This window comes from Hippopotamus amphibius, chromosome 12 (assembly GCF_030028045.1).
Source record: "Hippopotamus amphibius kiboko isolate mHipAmp2 chromosome 12, mHipAmp2.hap2, whole genome shotgun sequence".
NCBI lineage: Eukaryota > Metazoa > Chordata > Mammalia > Artiodactyla > Hippopotamidae > Hippopotamus > Hippopotamus amphibius.
Genome location: NC_080197.1, coordinates 74,714,286 through 74,737,305, shown reverse-complemented (window position 1 = coordinate 74,737,305; position 23,020 = coordinate 74,714,286). Strand labels below are relative to the sequence as shown.

The 23,020-nt window shown below is 43.0% G+C and overlaps 1 protein-coding gene across 1 annotated transcript in view; it reads left to right on the top strand.

Moving 5' to 3' along the window:
* LOC130834045 (uncharacterized) overlaps positions 1–23,020 on the top strand; it is a 491,328-nt gene that overhangs the window by 193,230 nt on the left and 275,078 nt on the right. The window contains 4 exon segments of the mRNA XM_057704144.1: positions 6,382–6,481; positions 6,559–6,866; positions 7,967–8,281; positions 8,771–9,079. Coding sequence (XP_057560127.1) covers positions 6,382–6,481; positions 6,559–6,866; positions 7,967–8,281; positions 8,771–9,079 — 1,032 coding nt within the window.

Below are 23,020 nucleotides of genomic sequence, written 5' to 3'. Positions count from 1 at the left end.
GCATCTTTTCATGTTTGTTGGCAATCTGTATGTCTTCCTTGGAGAAATGTATGTTTAGGTCTTCTGCCCATTTTTGGATTGGGTTGTTTGTTTATTTTATATTGAGCTGCATGAGCTGCTTGTGTATTTTGGAAATTAATCCTTTGTCAGTTGCTTCATTTACAAATAGTTTCTCCCATTCTGAGGGTTGTCTTTTTGCCTTGTTTATGGTTTCCTTTGCTATGCAAAAGCTTTTAAGTTTCATTAGGTCCCACTTGTTTATTTTTGTTTTTATTTCCATTATTCTTGGAGGTGTGTCAAAAAGAATCTTGCTATGGTTTATGTCATAGAGTGTTCTGCCTATGTTTTTCTCTAAGAGTTTCATAGTGTGTGGTCTTACATTTAGGTCTTTAATCCATTTTGAGTTTATTTTGTGTATGGTGTTAGGGAGTGTTCTAATTTCATTCTTTTACATGTAGCTGTCCAGTTTTCCCAGCACCACTTATTGAAGAGGCTGTCTTTTCTCCATTGTATGTCCTTGCCTCCTTTGTCATAAATTAGGTGACCATATGTGCGTGGGTTTATCTCTGGGCTTTCTAACCTATACCATTGATTTATATTTCTATTTCCGTGCCAGTACCATACTGTCTGGATTATTGTAGCTTTGTAGTATGGTCTGAAATCAGGGAGCCTGATTCTTTCAGCTCTGTTTTTCTTTCTCCAGATTGCTTTGGCTATTCGGGGTCTTTTGTGTTTCCATACAAATTGTAAAATTTTTTGTTCTAATTCTGTGAAAAATGCCATTGGTAATTTGATAGGGATTGCATTGAATCTGTAGATTACTTTGGGTAGTATAGTCATTTTCATGATATTGATTCTTCCAGTCCAAGAATGTGGTATATTTCTCCATCTGTTCATGTCATCTTTGATTTGTTTCATCAGAGTTTTATAGTTTTCTGAGTACAAGTCTTTTTTCTCCTTAGGTAGGTTTATGCCTAGGTATTTTATTCCTTTTGTTGTGATGATAAATGGGATTGTTTCCTTAATTTCTCTTTCTCATCTTTCATTGTTAGTGTATAGGAATGCAAGAGATTCCTGTGCATCAATTTTGTATCCTGCAACTTTCCCAAATTCATTGATGAGCTCTAGTAGTTTTCTGGTGACATCTTTAGGATTTTCTATGTAGAGTATCATATCATCTGCAAACAGTGACAGTTTTACTTCTTCTTTTCCAATTTGTATTCCTTTTATTTCTTTTTCTTCTCTGATTGCTGTGGTTAGAACTTCCAAAACTATGTTGAATAGTAGTGGTGAGAGTGGACATCCTTGTCTTGTTCCTGACCTTAGTGGAAATGCTTTCAGTTTTTCACCATTGAGAATAATGTTTGCTGTGGGTTTGTCACATATGGCTTTTATTATGTTGAGGTAGGTTCCCTCTATGCCCATTTTTCTGGATAGCTTTTATCATAAATGTGTGTTGAATTTTGTCAAAAGCTTTTTCTGCATCTATTGAGATGATCATATTGTTTTTATTCCTTAATTTGTTAATATGGTGTATCACATTGATTGATTTGCATATATTGAATAATCCTTGCATTCCTGGGATAATTTCTACTTGATCATGGTGCATGATCATTTTAATGTGCTGTTGGATTCTGTTTGCTAATATTTTGTTGAGGATTTTTGCATCTATGTTCTTTAATAGTATTGGTCTGTATTTTTCTTTTTGTGTGTGTGATATCTTTGTCTGCTTTTAATATCAGGGTGATTGTGGCTTCATAGAACGAATTTGGGAGTGTTCTTCCCTCTGTAATTTTTTGGAAGAGTTTGAGAAGGGTAGGTGTTAGCTATTCTCTAAATGTTTGATAGAATTTGCCTGTGAAGCTATCTGGTCCTGGACTTTTGTTTGTTGGAAGATTTTTAATTGCAGTTTCAATTTCATTACTTGTAATAGGTCTGTTTATATTTTCTAATCCTTCCTAATTCAGTCTTGGAAAATTGTACCTTTCCAAGAATTTGTCCATTTCTTTGAGGTCGTCCATTTTATTGGCATATAGTTGTGTATGGTAGTCTCATCATCCTTTGTATTTCTGCAGTGTCAGTTGTGATTTCTCCTTTTTCATTTCTAATTTTGTTGATTTGTGTCCTCTTAGTTTTTTTTCTTGATGAGTCTGGCTAAAGGTTTATCAATTTTGTTTATCCTCTCAAAGAACCAACTTTTAGTTTTACTGCACTTTCTATTGTTTTCTTCATTTCTATTTCATATATTTTTGCTCTGAACTTTATGATTTCTTTCCTTCTACTGACTTTGGGTTTTCTTTGCTCTTCTTTCTCTAGTTGTTTTAGGTTAAATTGTTTATTTGAGATTTTGCTTGTTTCTTGAGGTGAGATCGAATCGTTATAAACTTCCCTCTTAGAACTTCCTTTGCTGCATCCCAGAGGTGTTGGGTCATTGTGTTTTCATTGTCATTTATTTCTATGTATTTATAAATTTCTTCTTTGATTTCAGTGATTGCTTGGTTATTTTGTAGTGCAGTGTTTAGCCCCCATGTATTTGTGGTTTTTTTTAAAAGTTTTTTTCTCTGTAATGGGTTTCTAATCTCATAGCATTATGGTCAGAGAAGATACTTGATACAGTTTCAGTTTTCTTAAATTTTCCAAGGCTTGATTTGTGACCCAAGATGTGATCTATCCTGGAGAATTTTCCATGAGCACTTGAGAAGAAAGTGTATTCTGCCACTTTTGGGTGGAATGTCCTATAAATATCAATTAAAACTATCTGGTCTATTGTGTCATTTAAAGGTTCTGTTTCCTTGTTTATTTCTGTTTGGATGATCTGTCCATTGGTGTAAGTGCGGTGTTAAAGTCTGCTACTATTATTGTGTTACTGTCAATTTCTGCTTTTATGGCTGTTAGCATTTGCTTTATGTATTGAGGTGCTCTTATGTTGGGTGCATAAATGTTTATAATTGTTATATCTTCTTGTTGGGTTGATCCCTTGATCATTATGTAGTGTCCTTCCTTATCGCTTGTAACAGTCTTTATTTTAAAGTCTATTTTATCTGATATGATATTGCTACTTTCTTGTGATTTCCATTTGCATGCAATGTCTTTTTCCATCCCTTCACTTTCAGTCTGTATGTGTCCCTAGGTCTGCAGTGGGTCTCTTGCAGACAACATATATGTGGGTCTTGTTTTTGTATCCATTCAGCCAGTCTGTGTCTTTTGGTTGGAGCATTTAACCCATTTACATTCAAGGTTACTGTCAACATGTACGTTCCTATTACCATTTTCTTAATTGTTTGGGGTTTTTTTCTTTGTGGGTCTTTTTCTTCTCTTGTGTTTCCCTCCTAGAGAATTTCCTTTAGCATTTGTTGTAAAGCTGGCCTGGTGGTGCTGAATTCTCTTAGCTTTTGCTTGTCTGTAAAGCTTTTGATTTCTCTGTCAAATCTGAATGAGATCCTTGCTGGGTAGAGTAATCTTGGTTATAGATTTTTCTCTTTAATCACTTTAAGTATATCCTGTCACTCCCTTCTGGCTTTCAGAGTTTCTGCAGAAAAATCAGCTGATAACCATATGGGGATTCGTTCATATGTTATTTTTTGATTTTCCCTTACTGCTTTTAATATTTTTTCTTTGAATTTAATTTTTGTTAGTTTGATTAATATGTGTCTTGGTGTGTTTCTCTTAGGGTTAATCCTATATGGGAGTCTGTGCTTCCTGGACTGGGGAGACAATTTCTTCTCCCATGTTAGGGAAGTTTTCCACTATAATCTCTTTGAATATTTTCTCAGACCCTTTCTTTTTCTCTTCTTCTTCTGGGACCCTTATAATTCAAATGTTTGTGCATTTAGTGTTGTCCCAGAGGTCTCTGAGACTGTCCTCAATCCTTTTCATTCTTTTTTCTTTATTCTCTTCCTTGGCAGTTATTTCCACCATTCTATCCTCCATCTGACTTATTCATTCTTCTGCCTGTTATTCTGTTACTGATACCTTCCAGTGTATTTTTCATTTCAGTAATTATGTTGTTCATCTCTGTTTGTTCTTTAGTTCTTCTATATCTTTGTTAAACATTTCTTGTATTTCTCTATCTGTGCCTCCATTCTATTTCCAAGATTCTGGATCATCTTTACTATCATTACTCTGAATTCTTTTTCAGATAGCTTGCCTATTTCCTCTTCATTTATTTGGTCTTGTAGATTTTTACCTTGTTCCTTCACCTATGATATATTTTTTGGCCATCTCTTTTGTTGTTGTTGTTGAGCGGGATTGTGTTCCTCTCTTACTGATTGGTTGGTCTGAGGCTTCAAAAAATAGATGAAGCAATAACTGGAAGGTAAAACAGAACTGCAACAGCAAAAAAGAGGAGGGGGAGGGGTAAAGGCCAGAAAAGGCCTTGGCTGTGGGGGAAGGGGCTTAGGCAGGGGAGTGGCTTAGGCAGTGGTCAGGGCCTATGCTTATGTCCCACTGGGACAGAAAAGGCCCTGGGGTTGGTGGGGAGTGGGGCTTGGCTCAATGAGGCAGGAGGGGCCCAGGAGTGCCTCTGGTCTTGGGGGGAGAGGACCAGGTCCAGGACCCCAGAAGGCTCCCTGGGCCCGAGTGGGTGTGGGAAATGCTAGGTGCTTCCCCCAGTCCTCCGATCTCAGAGGGTCCCTCCCCCTTGGCCTCTTTTCTTCCCTGCCCCTTCCCTACTATACCTAGGACCCACTTGACTGGAGGGGGCACTGCAAGGCAGGAGACCAGACCTGGAAGCCTTCCCAGGGCTGACTGGGAAAGGGAAATGCTGGAAACACTTTCCCAGATCTCCCAGTCCTGGAGGGTCCCAAGTCTGCCTCTCTTCCTCTCCCCCCCATCTTCCTCCCCTCCACTCACCTAGGACCCACACAGCCAGAGTGGGCCCTGCAATGCGAAGGACCAGGTCTGGGAGCCCAGTAGGCTTCCCAGGCTGAGTGGGAAGGGCAAATGTCTTCTGCGCCTCCTCTGATCCTCCAACCCCAGGGGGTTCCTCCCCCCATCTGCCTCTCCTCTTCTACCCTGCTTCCCTCTTACACCCCTAGGACCAACATGGCCTGGAGGCACGCTTGTAGGGCTGAGGACCAGGCCTGGGAGCCCAGATGACTTCCTGGTGCCGAGTGGGCAGGGGAATCACCTTGGGCCTCTCCCCTGCTCTTCTGGTCCTGAGGGGTTCCCCCACCCAACTGCTCTCCTCTCTTCCTTTTCCCCTCTCCTCTCTCCCTCCCATGCCCCTAGGACCCATGCAGCCAGAGGGGGCCTGGGAGAATGAAGGACCAGGTCCATGTGCCCAGCAGGCTCCTGTGCCCCGAGGGGGCAAGGGAAACACCCTCTGTGATTCCTCTGGTCCTCTGATCTCAGAAGGTCCCCCCACCAGTTTGCATCTCCACCTCTTCCCCCCTTCTCCCTTCCTCCTACACCCCTAGGACCCAGGTGGCCCGGAGGGGGCCTTGGAGGGCAGAGGACCCAGCCAGGGACCCCAGTAGGCCTCCTGGCAGGTTGGGCAGAGGAAACCTAGACACACTCACCCCTGATCCTCTGAGATCCCGAGAGTCCCTCCAGGCTGAACCTCCTCCCTCTCCCAGCCACCCCTCAGGGCCGCTGGTTGCCCGGTCTGCACTTCTCCTTCCCCCTGACCACCGCTCCCCCCACATCCTACCTGGTCACTCAGGGGTTCCTCTGGTCTATTTGGGCCTGGAAGTCCCCCACTAGCATCGGGCAACTGGCCTAGTTATGGGGAGACTGGAACTCTGCATCCTCCCACGCTGCCATCTTGACTCTGCCCCCCCCAGAAAGGATCTTGTTTTGCTTCCTCCAGGCATCTGATTCAGGCGTTCATCACCTTATGTAAAAAGTGAGATAAATATAGCTGGGCATCTGTTCCTTGAGAAATAGTCTACTTTTAGTTCACTCCTCCTTCTATGGTCCAAGCATTCTGGTTAACAGGGCTCCTCCTTCTTTGCCTACCCTGAATTGTGCTTTGTGTTTTCTGAGCGCTGTGAGTTTGGCAAAATCACTGATGAGCTTTTCAGAGATTCGGCTCTAACCTTTAAATTGACAAAGACCTCAGGGAAGTAGCTCATCTCTGCCCTTCTTTCTGAGAGTTTGGCTCCAAAGACTCTCACTGGCTTGGTAGTTCTACAGCCATCTCAAAAGTATTGCTATTTTCTTGCTTTTCTAAACTCATTCTTGGTGCAACGCTTTGCTTAAAACAGGAATTGTGGCATTGTCAGAAGCAGGACACTCCACAGAAAAGGTGAACTCTAAATTTATAACTTTACTGCTATGTTACTGTTTTCATCTCAGGCTCCATCACTAGGTCATTATTTAGCTTAATTCAATTCCTGTTCTTCAAAGCTACCAACTCTCTGATCATTGCTGTTTCTACAGGAAACCAGACCCAGGTGCTGCCCCAGTGCAACCACTCCCTGTCTGAACCAGCAGGCTCTGCAGCCTCAGAGGAGAGCGTCACCAACTGCTCAGGTGAGGGGTCCCACAGGACCAGAAGACCCTTCTCATCCCTGTGTCAAGGCCCCATTGTCCCATTTCTCTCTCCTCAGACAGCAGACAGCTCCGCCTGGTGGACGGGAGCAGTCACTGCGCCGGGAGAGTGGAGATCCTTCACCAGGGCTCCTGGGGCACCATCTGTGATGACAGCTGGGACCTGGACGATGCCCACGTGGTGTGCAGGCAGCTGGGCTGTGGGGAAGCCGTCAATGCCACGGGGTCTGCTCACTTCGGGGAGGGATCAGGACCCATCTGGCTGGACGACCTGAACTGCACAGGAAAGGAGTCCCACGTGTGGAGGTGCCCTTCCCGCATCTGGGGGCAGCATGACTGCAGACACAAAGAGGACGCAGGGGTCATCTGCTCAGGTCTGTGCTGCACATTGTCCATAGGCTCCAGGAAGGAGAGGGAGTGGGTGGGGACCCTGGAGGTGAGGAGTCTGAGCCCTGAGGGAGTGTTGTTGAAAGGGACAGAGAAGGAAGCTTCCTCCCATGGAGCCTGTCTTTCCAGCAGACGTGAAGATTAGGTGCTTTCACTCCTTCCTGCAACAGCTGAGGTTCTGGTCCTTTCTTCTCAGCAATATCTGCTGGCAGAGCCATTTCTTACAGTTTCCACTTGAAAGCAGGGCTCACTCTTCAGGTACCTATGGTAGTAAAATCTTGAGATCCTGTTGATATTGCAATGAAAACACATATTTATTATTTACAGTTCTGCATGTTGGAAGTGTGACAGTGGTCTCAGTGGGCTAACATCCAGGTGTCCACAGGGCTGCATTCTTGCTGGAGGCTCTGGGGAGGAATCCTTTTCCCAGCCTTTTCTAGTTTCTACAGGTGCCCTGCATTCCTTGGCTCAAAGTCCTCTTTCTTCCTCTTCAGAAAGACAACAGTGCCACTTCTGACCATTCTTCCTCAGTCACATTTCCCTCTGACTGGAGCTGGGAAAGGTTATCCATTTCTAAGGATAGTTGGTCTAAGGGCGTGATTAGACTGGGCTCACGTGGTTAATCTACAATATTCCAGCTGAATCTCAGCATCCCAAGTCATTATGTTAATCATTTCTTTAAAGTGATTTGTGACAAGTAAGGTAACGTAGTCACAGGTCCCAGGGATTGGGATGCAGACATTTCTGGGTCCACTATTCTACCACGTCCCCAACATCCACACCACATTCCTTTCACACAGCTCTTCTAGAGGTTTTGTCGGGAAGCAGGATTCAGCTCCCCCTCCCTGCAGGTGCCCAGGACAGTGGTCCTGTCAGTTCATGTTGCACTGCATCATTGTGGTAGAAATAGCAAGATGAACATCAAAGGGCAAAGTTGGGTAAAAGGGAGACAAATTTCAGTCTTCTCACCTGGTGGATATCTTGTCAGCTGGGTCAGGGATGAGTGTCACAATTTCTCAAGGAGAGGAAAACTCAGAGCACTGAGTGGAGTGCGCACTGTGTCCTGTTTCTTTCCTTTCAATTTCAGAGTTCCTGGCCCTCAGGATGGTGAGCGAGGACCAGGAGTGTGCTGGGTGGCTGGAAGTTTTCTACAACAGGACCTGGGGCAGTGTCTGCCGCAGCCCCATGGAAGACATCACCTTGTCCATCATCTGCAGACAACTTGGCTGTGGGGACAGCGGAACCCGCAACTCTTCTGTTGCTCTTAGGGAAGGTTCTAGACCCCGGTGGGTAGATGGAATCCAGTGTCGGAAAACTGATACCTCTCTCTGGCAGTGTCCTTCTGATCCTTGGAAATACAGTTCATGCTCTTCAAAGGAGGAAGCCTATGTCTTGTGTGCAGGTGACTTACTGTCTCTTTCTGTGTGTCTGTCACAAACTTGTAGGATGTTGTTAGTGTGATTTTATATTTTCCAGTCAAAGTGATTAGTTTCAGTTGAGTCTAAAACATGTATGTGTGTGCATCTGTGTATGTGTGTGTTTGTATTTGTTGTGGGCTGTGGAGACAAGTAAACAAGTAAATAGATAATTTGTGTTAGTGAGATGCAGTGGATGTCTCAGGCCATTACATAATGAGGCCTCTGTTTTCACTTGTCATTTGTACTGAGCCAAGGCCCTTAGATAATTTTGTTTGGGGACAAGACCAGCTCCAGCTGCCCCTGATCCAGCACTTCCCATTGTTTGCTCCTGCAGGAAGGAGACCTAAGAGCTGTCCAACTGCGGCCCCCTGCACAGGTACACCAGCCCCTCTCTTCTCCCCTGTGACTCTCAGGGGCTCCTTCCTTCCCATCAGGGGCAGTAACAGGTGGTACTGCTGTCTTTTCAGACAAAGACAAGATCCGACTCAGGGGAGGGGACAGCGTGTGCTCAGGGCGGGTGGAGGTCTGGCACAGAGGCTCCTGGGGCACAGTGTGTGATGACTCCTGGAGCCTGGCAGAGGCCGAGGTGGTGTGTCAGCAGCTGGGCTGTGGCCATGCCCTGGAAGCCGTGCGGGACGCGGCATTTGGCCCTGGAAATGGGAGCATCTGGCTGGACGAGGTGCAGTGCGGGGGCCGGGAGTCCTCCCTGTGGGACTGTGCTGCGGATCCCTGGGGGCAGAGCGACTGCAAGCACGAGGAGGATGCTGGTGTGAGGTGCTCTGGTGAGTGGAGGGGCTTGGGATGTGGTCTGGTTGAGCTGGGGCAGCGCTGGGGCAATGGTCTGGGCTGGGGTGTGGTGGGATTTGTATTCAGAAAGCACCCAGGAGCTGTAGCTCTGATCTCGGACGGGGGAGCTGGGAGGACTCAACACTGATGCTGTGGTGACTGGGGGGTGATTTTAGGGCTCAGGAGGGAAGAAGGGCTGCCCTGCATCCTGGCCAATTCCCATGCTCCAAACTCCTGTCTCTCTCTTTAGGTGGAAGAACAACTTTGCCCCCCACTAGAGCAGGTACTGTGCCATGATCCACGGGCAGGGGAGATATTCAGAGTCTTTGGACCTGTTGTGGGGACTCTCTGACAGAATTAGCCCCTCAGGAGAGGAAAAATCCTGAGGAACCAGGGCATTTTCCTTGGGAAACTCCCCCTGCCTTGGTTCAGTGTCAGAGTTTCTCATGCAGGTGACTCAAGGGAGGCTGGTTCCTGTGCTGCAGGATCTAAGGCTTTCCTACCTGCTCACAAGTGTTGCTCCTCAACGACAAGGTGCTGGTCCCAGGGCTTGTTCGATGCTCTTGTCTACAGAAGCCCAAGGAGAGGAGTGAAGCTGGGAGCCTGGTCCTCAGAGGCTGTCTCAGCAGGGAGGCTCGCTGATAATCTCTGGCTCTCCCTCTGCCCACACTGGCTGGAGTGCAGTTAAATCATCTCAGGACAAAATCTAGGGGAGCCCAGTCACTGTCAGTGCAATTGTGTCTGAGGCTGGGACTTCAATGTCTGGAGCCCCCTGCAAATGCTGGCATAGGGAGTTTCTGTGTGCCCAGGACCTTCGCCAAACACTCTTGCCTTGTTCTCCTTAGGCACCAGACCAGGCTCAAATCCTGCTCCTGGCATCTTCTCCCTGTCTGGGATCCTCTGCCTCATTCTGGGGGCCCTTCTCTTCCTGGTCCTCATCATCCTGGTGACTCAGCTGCTGAGATGGAGAGAGGAGCACATAGGTGGGCTGCAGGGGGTACTGGGTACCATGGAAAGTATGTGGAGGCAGGAAATGGGGCCAGGTGTGAGGAAGGGAAACCTGGGCCAGGTCTCTCTTCTTACCCCCATGAATATGCAGAACCCCATCTGCTCAATGCTAAGCTCCAAGTGCTGAATATACAGAGGTACTTAGGATTGGGCTGTGAACACTCATAATTTATGGCCTCTTCTGTGAGACCAGAAAGAGTCAGGGTTGAGCTGTGGATTCAGGGTCACACAAAGGCAGAAGGTACAGACAACGTGCATGGGGTGGGAGACTCTACAGAGGTCCCAGCAGCCCTGAGGATTTTTCCACACATGAGCCTCAGGGAGATGGAAGGTTAGCCTGCTGGTTCAGGGTGTCTAGGGTACAGTCTCTGACCTGCTGGTGGTTCCGCAGCCTTATCCAGTGTAGAAGATGCTCTTGCTGAGGCAGTGTACGAGGAGCTTGATTACCTTGTGACAGTGAAGGAGGATCTTCTGGGCAGCACAGGTGGGTGTCTCTGCCTTGCCCTGCTGGGACCTCTAGTTGTCAGCCACCACTGGCTGTTAGCCGTCTTCTCAGCATCCACAGACCCCACATCTGCCCCAGGTTCACAGCGGCAGCCCCTCCAAAGGCAGTAGGACAGCCTCTCCGGAGCCCCTGTGAGCTCCCAGCCTCCCTCTACAGGGCAGGAGCCAAACCTGTCCCCCATCTCCTCAGCCCTAACACAGGTCCCATGGGTGTGGGGAGGGTCATTCTGCTTGTTGTGTGATGTTTTCCCCACACTAGGGTTCCTGTCAGATGACCTGGTGACTAAACTGCCATATTACACCGGAGATGGTGAGGACCACGGTGACTTTAGGTCTGCTGCAAGTAGTAAAGTTGGACCTGCCTCAGTGGGTATTGCGGGCAGGAAAATTTCTCTCATAGAGAAGAAATCCAAGGGGAACAATCTTCCTTTGGGACTAGAGATATCCCTTGTTTCCAGATGAGGTCCGTCCTCCCCTTTCTCTGGCTGTTCTGTGATGTCTCATGTTGGGGCTGGGCTCTCTGTGTCCAGAATCACCCTAATTCAGTCACAACAAGCCCACATTGTTTTAAAAAATAATATCTGGGAAGCATAATTTGTCAAAATATTTTAGTACTGCTCATTGGTGTAAGCATTGCTTTGAGATATGTAGTTATTTTTAATATGTTTATTAGATTGAGATTTGTAGTTTTAATAAAGAAATACTGAGATTTAAAAAATCATTTTTTTGGTTTATGGGCACATCAAAATGAAATACAACCTTGGGAAAAAAATCTTTCGAAACAAGAAGTAAATGATATCTCTATTTCGCTGCTCAGAAACTCTGGGTAATAAGGGATCGTAGGTATTTCCCAGACCGACCCATTTACTGTGCTTTCACCTGAACCCCTTGTCTTCCCTTAGAACCCCCAGATGAGAGGAATGATGCCCCTGGTGAGGATTATGATGATGCTGAAGAGGTACCAGTGCCTTGGGCTCCTCCTGAGTCTATGATGAGCCAGGGGGACCTGCCCTCAGAGGTGGAGGATGGGATGAGGGCCTTTGAGACAGGTGAGTGAGGTTAGCTGATCTCCTGTAATCTTTGGTCTCTGTCCTGGAAAGGGTGAATTTGAGCTCTCAGTGCCCATCCTTCCTGGAGATTCCAAATTTGGGTGATCTCATGTGTGTGATAGCATCACCTCTAACATACTCCATCTTTAATGCTGCCAGACTCCTTGGGAGGGAAGAATCACTCTGTTCTTGAGATCTATGTCTCCAAATTGTGCAATGTAAATGTATCACTTTATGTGTGATGTGTTTGTGTTAAGTCTTATAGATTAGGGAGTTTCCTGGTGGTCCAGTGGTTAGGACTCTGAGCTCTCACTGCCAGGGCCCAGGTTCAATCCCTGTGGGAGGAGGAGAGTGACTAAGATGCTGCAGGTGGCCCACCATGGTCAAAAAAAAAAAAAAAGAAAAAGAAAAAAGAAAAGAAAAAGACATAGATTAATTGAACATATTTACTGAATCCAAAAATGGAACAACTGTTTTGATAACATCTTTGTGCTGTCTCATACATGAAAGTTAGTTAGAGATTTAAAAAAAAGATACTGCAGTATTAGAATTTGTGAAGCATTTTGATAATTTAAGATGCACTCTGTTCGGCTGTTGTCACTAACATGTACAAAGTCTACGATATATGGTGACCTTAAATATAAACCATGGTGGTGGAACATAGACTCAATTTGAGGGCAGCTAAGGACTAATCTGCTTCAGACATTTCCGTGGCCAGGAGAAGGTGCTCATTCTCCATCTGAGGGCCCCTGTGGTTTCTGGGGAGGGGCCATCTGTGGATGCTGCCTGTGATAGTATTTGTGGGCATTGGGAACACAAGTCAAGGTGACTAAGAGCAGAATTGGATTGTCAGTGAGGAACTGAGATTTTTCCTGTCTCCGGTCTTCCTCTCATTCTAAATTCACATCTGTCATTTGTGAAAGGAGAAAATCTTAAATTTGTTTTTATGATTCTTCCCATTCTTTGGGCCATCTCCTTGCAGATTGTATAAGCCAGGAAGCAGGTCTTCACAGAGCTCCTGTGTTGGCCACAGACATCCTATTATCCACAGATTCCCAGAAAAGCTGAGGCCCCAGATCCAGATCCTGATAGGACAGCCCTGACATATCTGTGCTGTAACTGATGTGAAATAGCCTGAGCCCCGCTGAGCACAACCTGGGTCCCTAGGGATGCTTTGTCATCACCACTTACTTGACTTGCTTCCACCACAGGGCCTGTCTGGTCCCTTTGTCTCAGTTCTAATCAAACTTCTCTTTGCTATTTCAGGCTCTTCTCTGTGCTTCTCTAGAGAGGCAGCTGATCCTGGGAAAGGAGAAGAGAGCCCCCGTCTGCTCCAGGGAGAGAGAGGGGACCCTGGGTATGATGACGTTGAACTAAGTGCCCCTGAAACAGCCACAGTGGCTTTCCCATGATGTTATATTAAATGTGAGATGAGGCCCCAGATATTCTAACTGCCTGTATTCCAACAGAGTAGTGCTGACCTATAATTGAGTTATATGGAAATTGCTGAAAATGAAATGTTTTGAATAAAATAACTTTTTGCTTTGTTGATAATTTAATGTTTCACGTCAATGAGGATTGGTCCTCAAAGGAAATGCAAGGTGAGTAAACTGACTTGTTTTCTCATCTCCCTCAAAGGCTAACGAAGGCATGACTTTGCCCAGGCTCAGAAATGCTCCAGATCAAGCTTATTTAGAGAAGGGACTCTAAACTTGGTCCACACTCACACCCTCGCTCCTAGCAAGATAGACTCATGGAAAAACTCAGTCCTGAACATTCCTGTATGCTCTTCCCTGAGATGTCACATCACGTGTTTTTAACCAGTCTTGGGCACCAGATTGGGTGTGAGTTTCTAAGTCGAGAGTGGGAAGTTGGTTGGTGGGAGAGGGAGAATACCGGTTTCCTTATCTTGCCTAATTTTTCATGGGTCAATTAAAAATCTAATTCTACATAATTACCTTTTCCTTTTCCCACTCTAATTCCCCAAGTTATTCTCTCCATTTATTCCTCTAGCCCATCCAGACTTCACCTGACTCTTCTCATGTCTAGTTGACTATCAAATCCTTTTAAATTCAGTCTTTCCTCTCTGTCACTTCTTATTTCTTCTTATTTTCTGTAGAAGTGGCCAATGATTATATTTCCAATACACCCCATTACACTGTGAACACGTGGAGGGGCAGCTGAACTAATATAAGAACTGAGAGTGGTGGCCTGGTTATGAGCTGATCCCAGCCTATTACTTAGTTGGTGGCTCTGGATGCTGTCCGGGGGCCCAACCTACTCACCATTGCAATGTTTGTAATTTTTGGCTGGGCATGGGGATTGGAAGATGCCCAGGGATTCTCCCCATGCAGCTCACATGGTCATTTGCCATTGGGAAGTGATGAAATAAATGACAGAGTAAAGTATACCCACCAAGAATATTATAGTTTATTTCTGATGCATGGTGTTAATGAAGCCAAAGTAGCTGGTTACTATAATTTTTGATGAGAAAAATCATATACAATTAAGGAAGAGGTGGGTAGGACAAGATTCACCACCCAGATCTGGGAGAGTTCCAGGATGAGACTGTTATGGATTGGGTGCTCAAGGAGCAGTCAGGAGCTGATGAAGAGACTTTCAGAGTGTTTATATCAGGGAGATCAGGGCATCATTCAAGTGACGCATGTAGCCTGTGAAGGGGCCTTCTGTGAGGGGTGGTTTTGAAGGGTTTTTCATTCCAGGGTCTGCCACAGAAGCCAGAAAATGTCTCTGCTTAGTAGTAATTATGACAAGGCAGCCAGAATGTCATGTGGGGAAAGAATTTATAGGAAATTCTTTCCTATTAACAGTGCAGTTAGCATATTAAGCTTGGAGGCCTGTCCCATGTTATTTGGAAGGACTCACTGGAAGTCCCTAGATTTTCCTGAAAACTTACAGTCACTTAACACCTATCAATACTTTATTCTGGGCAGAGTGGAGAAAGTCACAAAGATATGAAAATGTCAGGGATTATGTTACATACTAAACTTTCAATGTAATAATCTGTGTGGTAGGTAATGATATTATTCCTACAGGGAAAAAAAGTTGCAGATTTCCCTAGGGTAGCATCACCAGGCATCACCATCAAAGAATGTGTCAAACCCTCCACGGATTTGGTCGCTTCATCGATAACTGCAGGAAGAAGCCAGACTGAGAGGATTCTGAAGTTGTGCAGAAGAGGTGTCTACTACAAGTTTACTTCAAAGTCAGAACTAGATAATAAAACTTGGCACAATAAGATATTATCAGTTTAGAGCCCCAATTTTTGGCTTGGGTGACATGGCTTAAATGAAATTCTCTCTCTCTTTTTTAAAAAATTATTTATTTATTTATTTATTTATTGGCTGAGTTGGATCCTCATTGCTGCATGCAGGCTTTCTCTAGTTGTTGCAAGCAGGGGCTCCTTTTCGTTGTGGTATGCAGGCTTCTCATTCCAGTGGTTTATCTTGTTGCGGAACATGGGCTGTAGGCGTGCAGGCTACAGTACTCGTGGCTTGCAGGCTCTAGAGCACAGGCTCAGTAGATGTGGCACATCGGCCCAGTTGCTCCATGGCATGTGGGACCTTCCTGCACCAGGAATTGAACCCATGTCCCTTGATTGGCAAGCGGATTTTTAACCTGTACACCACCAGGGAAGCCCTGGAATTCCTTCTTTTAAGTTATAAATAAATCTGTAGTTGTGGAGCCCTCAGATTTGATGTTTTCCTCACTTCATATGAACTTCTAAGACTGTAGTACCACCATAGATGGATTATTAAACAAGGTCAAATGAATCACAGAACTTTCCCAAAATCAAGCCTTAATAAAAAAAAGCAGGCACAAGCAGAAAATCTATCTTTAGAGGGGCCCCAAAATGTCAGTTGTATCTTCTAACCATCCTTTTCCCACACTGGGACACGGATGAGCTCTAATTATGCAGACGGTACAAGTTAGCTCAAAAGAAGCCACAGAGCTTTCATTTTCCCAAACTTTTTAGAGTTTATTATTCATGTAGGTAAAGAACATGTGATTAATGTTCACCATCTTGTAAATCACATTCTATGAATCAAACCAAGTTTATTTATTTTTGTTGATCTTGATTGGATGGTTATATTCTGATGAAATATTTAGATAAGAATTTCCTTGAGTATCTTCCATCTAATGAATCCCATCGGAATGCTTTGAAGGAGGGCTGGTTGAGGTTAACACTGCCCTAAAGTGCTGGAACAAGGATTCAGCCAATTCACCTCCTTCTGTCCTGGCCCCAACCCTATCCTCCTCTCACCAGAGCAACTCACTCCAGCATCCTTCTCGTGTTGTGGTTCATCTGCCCCCAGGGGTCCCTAGCAGGAGCCCACAGGGCGGACTCCCTGCCCTTGCAGTGCACCTCCTCCAGCCAGGTGCTCCTGTTTCCAGGGCCCTTCCTAGGTAATTTTCCAGTTCAAGGAATCATTTCTAAATTTAGATGAGAGCAAATTAAGCTCAATCTCTGAATAAATGATCCAACAGAAGAAGAAAACATCATATGCAGATGATCCCTTGAGAGGAAGAAAAAACTTCAACTGGAGGGAATCCATAGATTTGCTACGGCCAACTCTGGATCAACAACACATAGTGCCAAAGGATTTTATTAGCAGCTCTGCTACCATTTCCAAGGTTTCCTTCTGTTTTCTACTCCATTTACCCAGGATTACTAAGGAGTGGAGGTTAACGGCATAGACTCCGGAATCAGACAGCTTGGCTTCACAATACTGCATTTGCTAGCTGGGTAAACCTGGATGAAGTTTTAACTTGGTTTTCCTCTCTGTAGAATAAGGATGTTAATAAAAACTCTATCTTATAGGATTGTTGTGATGATTACATGAATTATTACATGTAATCACTGGCAATATTCCTTGTACATAAAGGGCTTGCAAAGTGCTTTTTGCTTAAACACATTCCTGTCCCCCCTCATGGTAGCAACTCCAATGGACCCTAATTCTGTTGCATTGCCATGTCTCCTTTAACCCACACTGGGACTTCATGGAATGCTTCCTATGACCAATTGACTTCAAAAAAAACTTCAAGTTTGTGTTGTAGATGGTTCTGATGATATGTTGGCATCACCTGAATGTGGATAAGCTCAGTATTTTAGAATCCCTCAACACTGGTCCTTCCAGTCAGTGGAAAAGGAAATCTTTTCAGTGGACAAAACTTTGAGCAGAGCATTTAGTTGTCTATTTTGCTTGCAAGGAGGAAAGGTCATAAGTTATGGATCTATACTGATTCATGGGTAGTGGCTAATCATTTGGCTGGATATTCAGGGAGTTAGAAAGAATAAGATGGAAAGATTGAGACAAGGAGTTGGAGAAGAGGTAAGCCGATAAACCATTTGCAAGGGCACAAAGTATGAAGATATTTGTGTCCCATGTGAATGCTCACGAAAGGTCAGTATCATAGAGGTGGGGCTCAAAAATCATTTTGACAAGATAACATGCTCTGTGGAGGGGAATCAACTGCTTTCCCAAGCTACTTCACTGCTTGCTCATTGACTTGTGAACCACAAGGCAATAGTGTGAAGAATAGAAGTTATAAATGGGCTCAGCCATTAGTCTTTCCCTTGTCAAATCTGATCTGGGTCCAATTATGGTGAGTATCAAACCTGATCATTGCAGAACCCAAAGCCTATTTTCTGATATTACACTGCATCCTTGGAGATGAACCTGTTTGCAGGCTAACTTCATTAGATCTCTTCCATCATGGATAAGGATGTGGTTAGTTTCCTTACTGGAATAGACCCTTATTCTGGATATAGATTTGTCTCCCCTGTGCACAACACTTCTTCTTGTGCTATCATTGTTGGATTTGCTGAATCCCTTCTTCACCATGATGGTATCCTACCTAATAGTGATTCTGTACTAGGAACTCACTGTACAACAACAAAAGTCAGGCAATGTGTTCATACCCACAGTATTCCCTTGACTTATGCATCATTTCATCACTCAGTAGTAGCTGGCCTGATATAATAATGAAATGGTTTGTTGAAGACTCACTTATAGAATCATATGAGCAACAATTTGAGGGGTTTACGGATCTGTCCTATAATATGTGGTTTATGGTCAACATCAGTGACCATGGTGATCTCTCCCGTAGACAGAAAACACAGGTCCATGAACAAAGAGGTGGGAATGGCTTTCTTTTCCACCATGATCTATACCCACATGTGTGCTTCCTGTTCCTGCAACTTTGGAATCTTTGATTTGTAGGTTTTATTTCTCAAGGGAAGAATACCTCTACCAGGCTCCACATTCATGGTTCCATTGAAATGGATGTTGAAACCACCACATGTCATTTTGGATTCTTCACAGGAAAGAATGAAGAGCAATGTGATAGGCAGAATAATGCCCCTCCCCTGAGACATAATCCACAGGACCTGTGAATATATTACCTTACCTGTGAAAGGACTTTGCATATGTGATTATACTAAGGATCCTGAGACATGAAGAATATCTGAGCAGACCATTAACAAGTAAGGAGACTGAATCAGTGATCAAAAACCTCCCAGCACAGAAAAGACAAGGTCCACATGATTCTATTTATAATTATACCAAACACTGAAAGAAGAATTAAAGGCAATAAATCTTGCACTCTTCCAAAAAATTGAAGAGCAGGAAATATTCCCACCCTCATTTTATGAAGCCAGCTTTACCCCAATATACCAAAGGCAGGTGAGGACATCACAAGAGGAGATAAAAATAGGCCAACATCCCCGATAAAGGATGAGTGCCTCAAACTCCCTGTTTCTTGGTCCTCTTTCATATTTTCCTTTGATTTCTTATCTTCCCATCTCACTGTTAAGGCTCCATCCTGCTACACAACCTGAGCTAACGTGGTAACATGTTGTAACAGATTTGTGGGTGGGCATTTAATTTCATTTTTGAGTAACTACTTTCTTTCTCCTTTGGGACAGCAGCTATAAGTTACAGATCAGGGAGGACCAGATCTTGGGCCATTGAGTGTCTTGGGAAAATCCTAGAAATCTGTTTGGATGAACATATCCTTCCTCTGCATCCTGACCTTGCTGCTCCTCTTCTACCTGTTGTGCAGAACAGTTGAGTTGTCCGGGGTCTACAGCATCCTTCAAGGTCTGCTCAAGAGGACTCTCCTTACACAGAGTGAAAGACTCATTAAGGTGTTTATTTTTTAAAGCAAAAAATCTCCTTTTGCACTCTTTTCGTCTCCTTCCTTATTTCATATAGCGGTGCAGCGGTAGTTTTTTAATCATAATTTTTGTTCTTGTGATATTCCTGTGTGGTTTTACTTCAAAAGCACCCAAATGATAAATCATATATAAGTAACCTATCTCCTCTGTTGGGTCTGATTAAGTCTCCAAAGAAGCCACATAGCCTCCACCTCTTCGTATGTTGTGGTTTGTCTTGTATATCTTTTGAGACAGAGATTTGCAGCATTCCCTGTTATACATTTGTAGTAATAAGCTGCTTGTTTATGAAGATCAAAATTTGCCTTGTTAATTGCTAAAATCTTATGTCTTTGAAATGAAAATATCAATAACTTAAAAAATGTCCTAAAATATTGCTTCTTACTTAAGATACTTTCTCTTAAGTGTCTAGCACAGGGCCATTCTGTCATTCAATAGGCATTAGTTGACCATCTGTGAAGCTACAGAGAGTGGCAATACAGAGCCATTCTCCTCAAAATCTAGTTTAAGAGATTGTGACATATAATCTTGGCCATCTGTATGTCTTCTTTGGAGAAATGCCTATTTAGGTCTTCTGCCCATTTTTTGATTGGGTTGTTAGGTTTTTTCATATTGAGCTGCATGAACTGTTCATATATTTTGCACACTAATCCTTTGTCTATTGATTCATTTGCAAATATTTTCTCCCATTCTGAGGGTTGTCTTTTCATCTTGCTTATAGTTTCCTTTCCTGTGCAAAGGATTTTAAGTTTAATTAGGTCCCACTTGTTTATTTTTGTTTTTATTTCCATTACTCTAGGAAATGGGTCAAAAAAGATCTTGCTATGATTTATGTTAAAGAGTGTTCTTCCTATGTTTTCCTCTAGGAGTTTTATAGTGTCTGGCCTTACATTTAGGTCTTTTTTTAAAAAAGATTATTTATTTATTTATTTATTTAGTTAGTTAGTTAGTTAGTTTATATTTATTTATTGGCTGTGTTGGGTCTTCGTTGCTACACACGGGCTTTCTCTAGTTGTGACGAGCCAGGGCTACTCTTCATTGTGGTGTGCAGGCATCTCACTGCAGTGGCTTCTTTTGTTGTGGAGCACAGGCTCTACGCATGCAGGCTTCAGTAATTGAGGCTCACAGGCTCAATAGTTGTGGCACACATGCTTAGTTGCTCCATGGCATGTTGAATTCCCCTGGCTCAGGGATCAAACCCATGCCCCCTGCATTGGCAGGCGGTTTCTTAACCACTGTGCCACCTAGGAAGTCCCACATTTAGGTCTTTAATCCATGTTGAGTTTATTTTTGTGTACGGTGTTAGAGAGTGTTCTCATTTCATTCTTTTACATGTAGCTGTCCAGTTTTCCCAGCACCATTTATTGAAGAGGCTGTCTTTCCTCCATTGTATATCCTTGCCTCCTTTGTCTTGGAGTAGTTGACCATAGTTCATCTCTGGGCTTTCTATCCTGTTCCATTGATCTATATTTATGTTTTTGTGTCAGTGCCATATTGTCTTGATTACCATATCTTTGTAGTATAGTCTGAAGACAGGGAGTCTGATTCCTCCAGCTCCATTTTTTTTTTCCCCTCAAGATTGCTTTGGCTATTTGGGGTCTTTTGTTTCTCCATACAAATTTTAGGATTTTTTGTTCTGGTTCTGTAATAAATGCCATTGGTAATTTGATATGGATTGCACTGAATCTGTAGATTGCTTTGGGTAGTATAGTCATTTTCACAATATTGGTTCTTCTGATCCAAGAACATGGTATATCTCTCCATCTGTTTGTGTTGTCTTTGAATTCTTTCATTAGTGTCTTATAGTTTTCTGAGTACAGGTCTTTTACCTCCTTAGTTAGGTTTATTCCCAGGTATTTTATTCTTTCTGTTGCAGTGGTGAATGGGATTGTTTCCTTAATTTCTTTTTCTTATCTTTTGTTGTTAGTGTATAAAAATGCAAGAGATTTCTGTGTGTTAATTTTGTATCCTGCAACTTTACCAAATTCATTGATTAGTTCAAGTAGTTTCTGGTGGCATCTTTAGGATTTTCTATGTATAGTATCACATCATCTGCAAACAGGGACAGTTTTACTTCTTTTCCAATTTGGATTACTTTTATTACTGTTTCTTCTCTGGTTGCTGTGGCAAGGACTTCCAAAACTATGTTGAATAGTAGTGGCGAGAGTGGACATCCTTGTCTTGTTCCAGATCTTAGAGGGAATGCTTTCAGTTTTTCACCTTTGAGAATGATGTTTGCTGTGGGTTTGTCATATATGGCCTTTATTATGTTGAGGTAGGTTCCATCTATGCCCACCTGGAGAGTTTTTATCATAAGTGGGTGTTAAATTTTGTGAAAAGTGTTTTGTGCATCTATTGAGATGATTATGTGGTTTTTATCCTTCAGTTTGTTAATATGGTGTATCACATTGATTGATTTGCATATATTGAGGAATCCTTGCATTCCAGGGATAAACCCCACTTGATCAAGGTGTATGATCCTTTTGGTGTGTTGTTGGATTCTGTTTGTTACTATTTTGTTGAAGATTTTTGCATCTAAATTCATCAGTGATATTGGTTTGTAATTTCCTTCTTTTTTTTTGGTAATATTTTTGTCTGGTTTTGGTATCAGGGTGATGGTGGCCTCATAGAATGACTTTGGGAGTGTTCCTTCCTCTGCAGTTTTTTGGAAGAGTTTGAGAAGAATGGGTGTTAGCTCTTTGCTAAATGTTTGATGACATTGAGCTGTGAAGCCATCTGGTCCTGGACATTTGTTTGTTGGAAGATTTTTAATCACAGGTTCAATTTCATTACTTGTGATTGATCTGTTCATATTTTCTATTTCTTCCTGATTCAGTCTTGGAAGGTTATACTTTTCTAAGAACCTGTCCATTTCTTCCAGTTTGTCCTTTTCCTGGCATATAGTTGCTTGTAGTAGTCTCTTATGGTGCTTTTTATTTCTGTGGTATCCCTTGTTACTTCTTTGGTTTCATTTCTAATTTTATTGATTTGAGTCCTCTCCCTCTTTTTCTTGATGAGTCTTGCTAAAGGTTTATCAATTTTGTTTATTTCCTCAAAGAACCAGATTTTAGTTTTATTGATTTTTGCTATTGTTTTCTTTGTTTCTGTTTCATTTATTTCTGCTCTGGTCTTTATGATTTCTCTCCGTCTACTAACTTTGAGTTTTGTTTGCTCTTCTTTCTCTAGTTTCTTTAGGTGTAACTTTGGATTGTTTATTTGGGATTTTTTTTGTTTCTTGAGGTAGGATTGTATTGCTATAAACTTCCCTCTTAGAACTGTTTTTTCTGCGTCCCATAGGTTTTGGATCATTGTGTTTTCATTGTCATTTGTCTCTAGGTATTTTTGATTTCCTCTTTGATTTCTTCGTTGTTTAATAACATATTGTTTAGCCTCCATGTGTTTGTACATTTTACAGTTTGTTTCCTGCAGTTGATTTCTAATCTCATAGTGTTGTCAGAAAAGATGCTTGATGCAATTTCAATTTTCTTAAATTTACCAAGGCTTGATTTGTGACCCAAACTGTGATCTATCCTGGAGAATGTTCTGTATGCACTTGAGATCATGTGAATGATCTGTTCATTGATGTAAATGGGGTGTTAAAGTCCCCCACTATTATTGTGTTACTGTTGATATCCTCTTTTACAGTTGTAAGCATTTGCCTTATGTATTGAAGTGTTCCTATATTGGGTGCATATATATTTATAATTTTTATCTCCTCTTCTTGAGTCGATCCCTTGATCATTATGTAATGTCCTTTCTTGTCTCTTGCAACATTTTTTATTTTAACATCTATTTTATCTGATATGAGTATTGCCACTCCAGCTTTGTTTTGATTTCCATTTGCATGGAATATCTTTTTCCATTCCCTCACTTTCAGTCTGTATGTGTCCTGAGGTCTGAAGTGGGTCTCTTGTAGACAGCATACATATGGGTCTTGTTTTTCTATCCATTCAACCCATCTGTGTCTTCTGGTTGGAGCATTTAGTCCATTTACATTCAAGGTAATTATCTAGACGTATGTTCCTATTACGATTTTCTTAATTGTTTTGTTTTTGTTTTTGTAGGTCCTTTTCTTCTCTGGTGTTTTCCACTTAGAGGAGTTCCTTTAGCATTTGTTGTAGGGCTGGTTTGGTGGTACTGAGTGCTCTTAGCTTTTGTTTGTCTGTAAAGCTCTGATT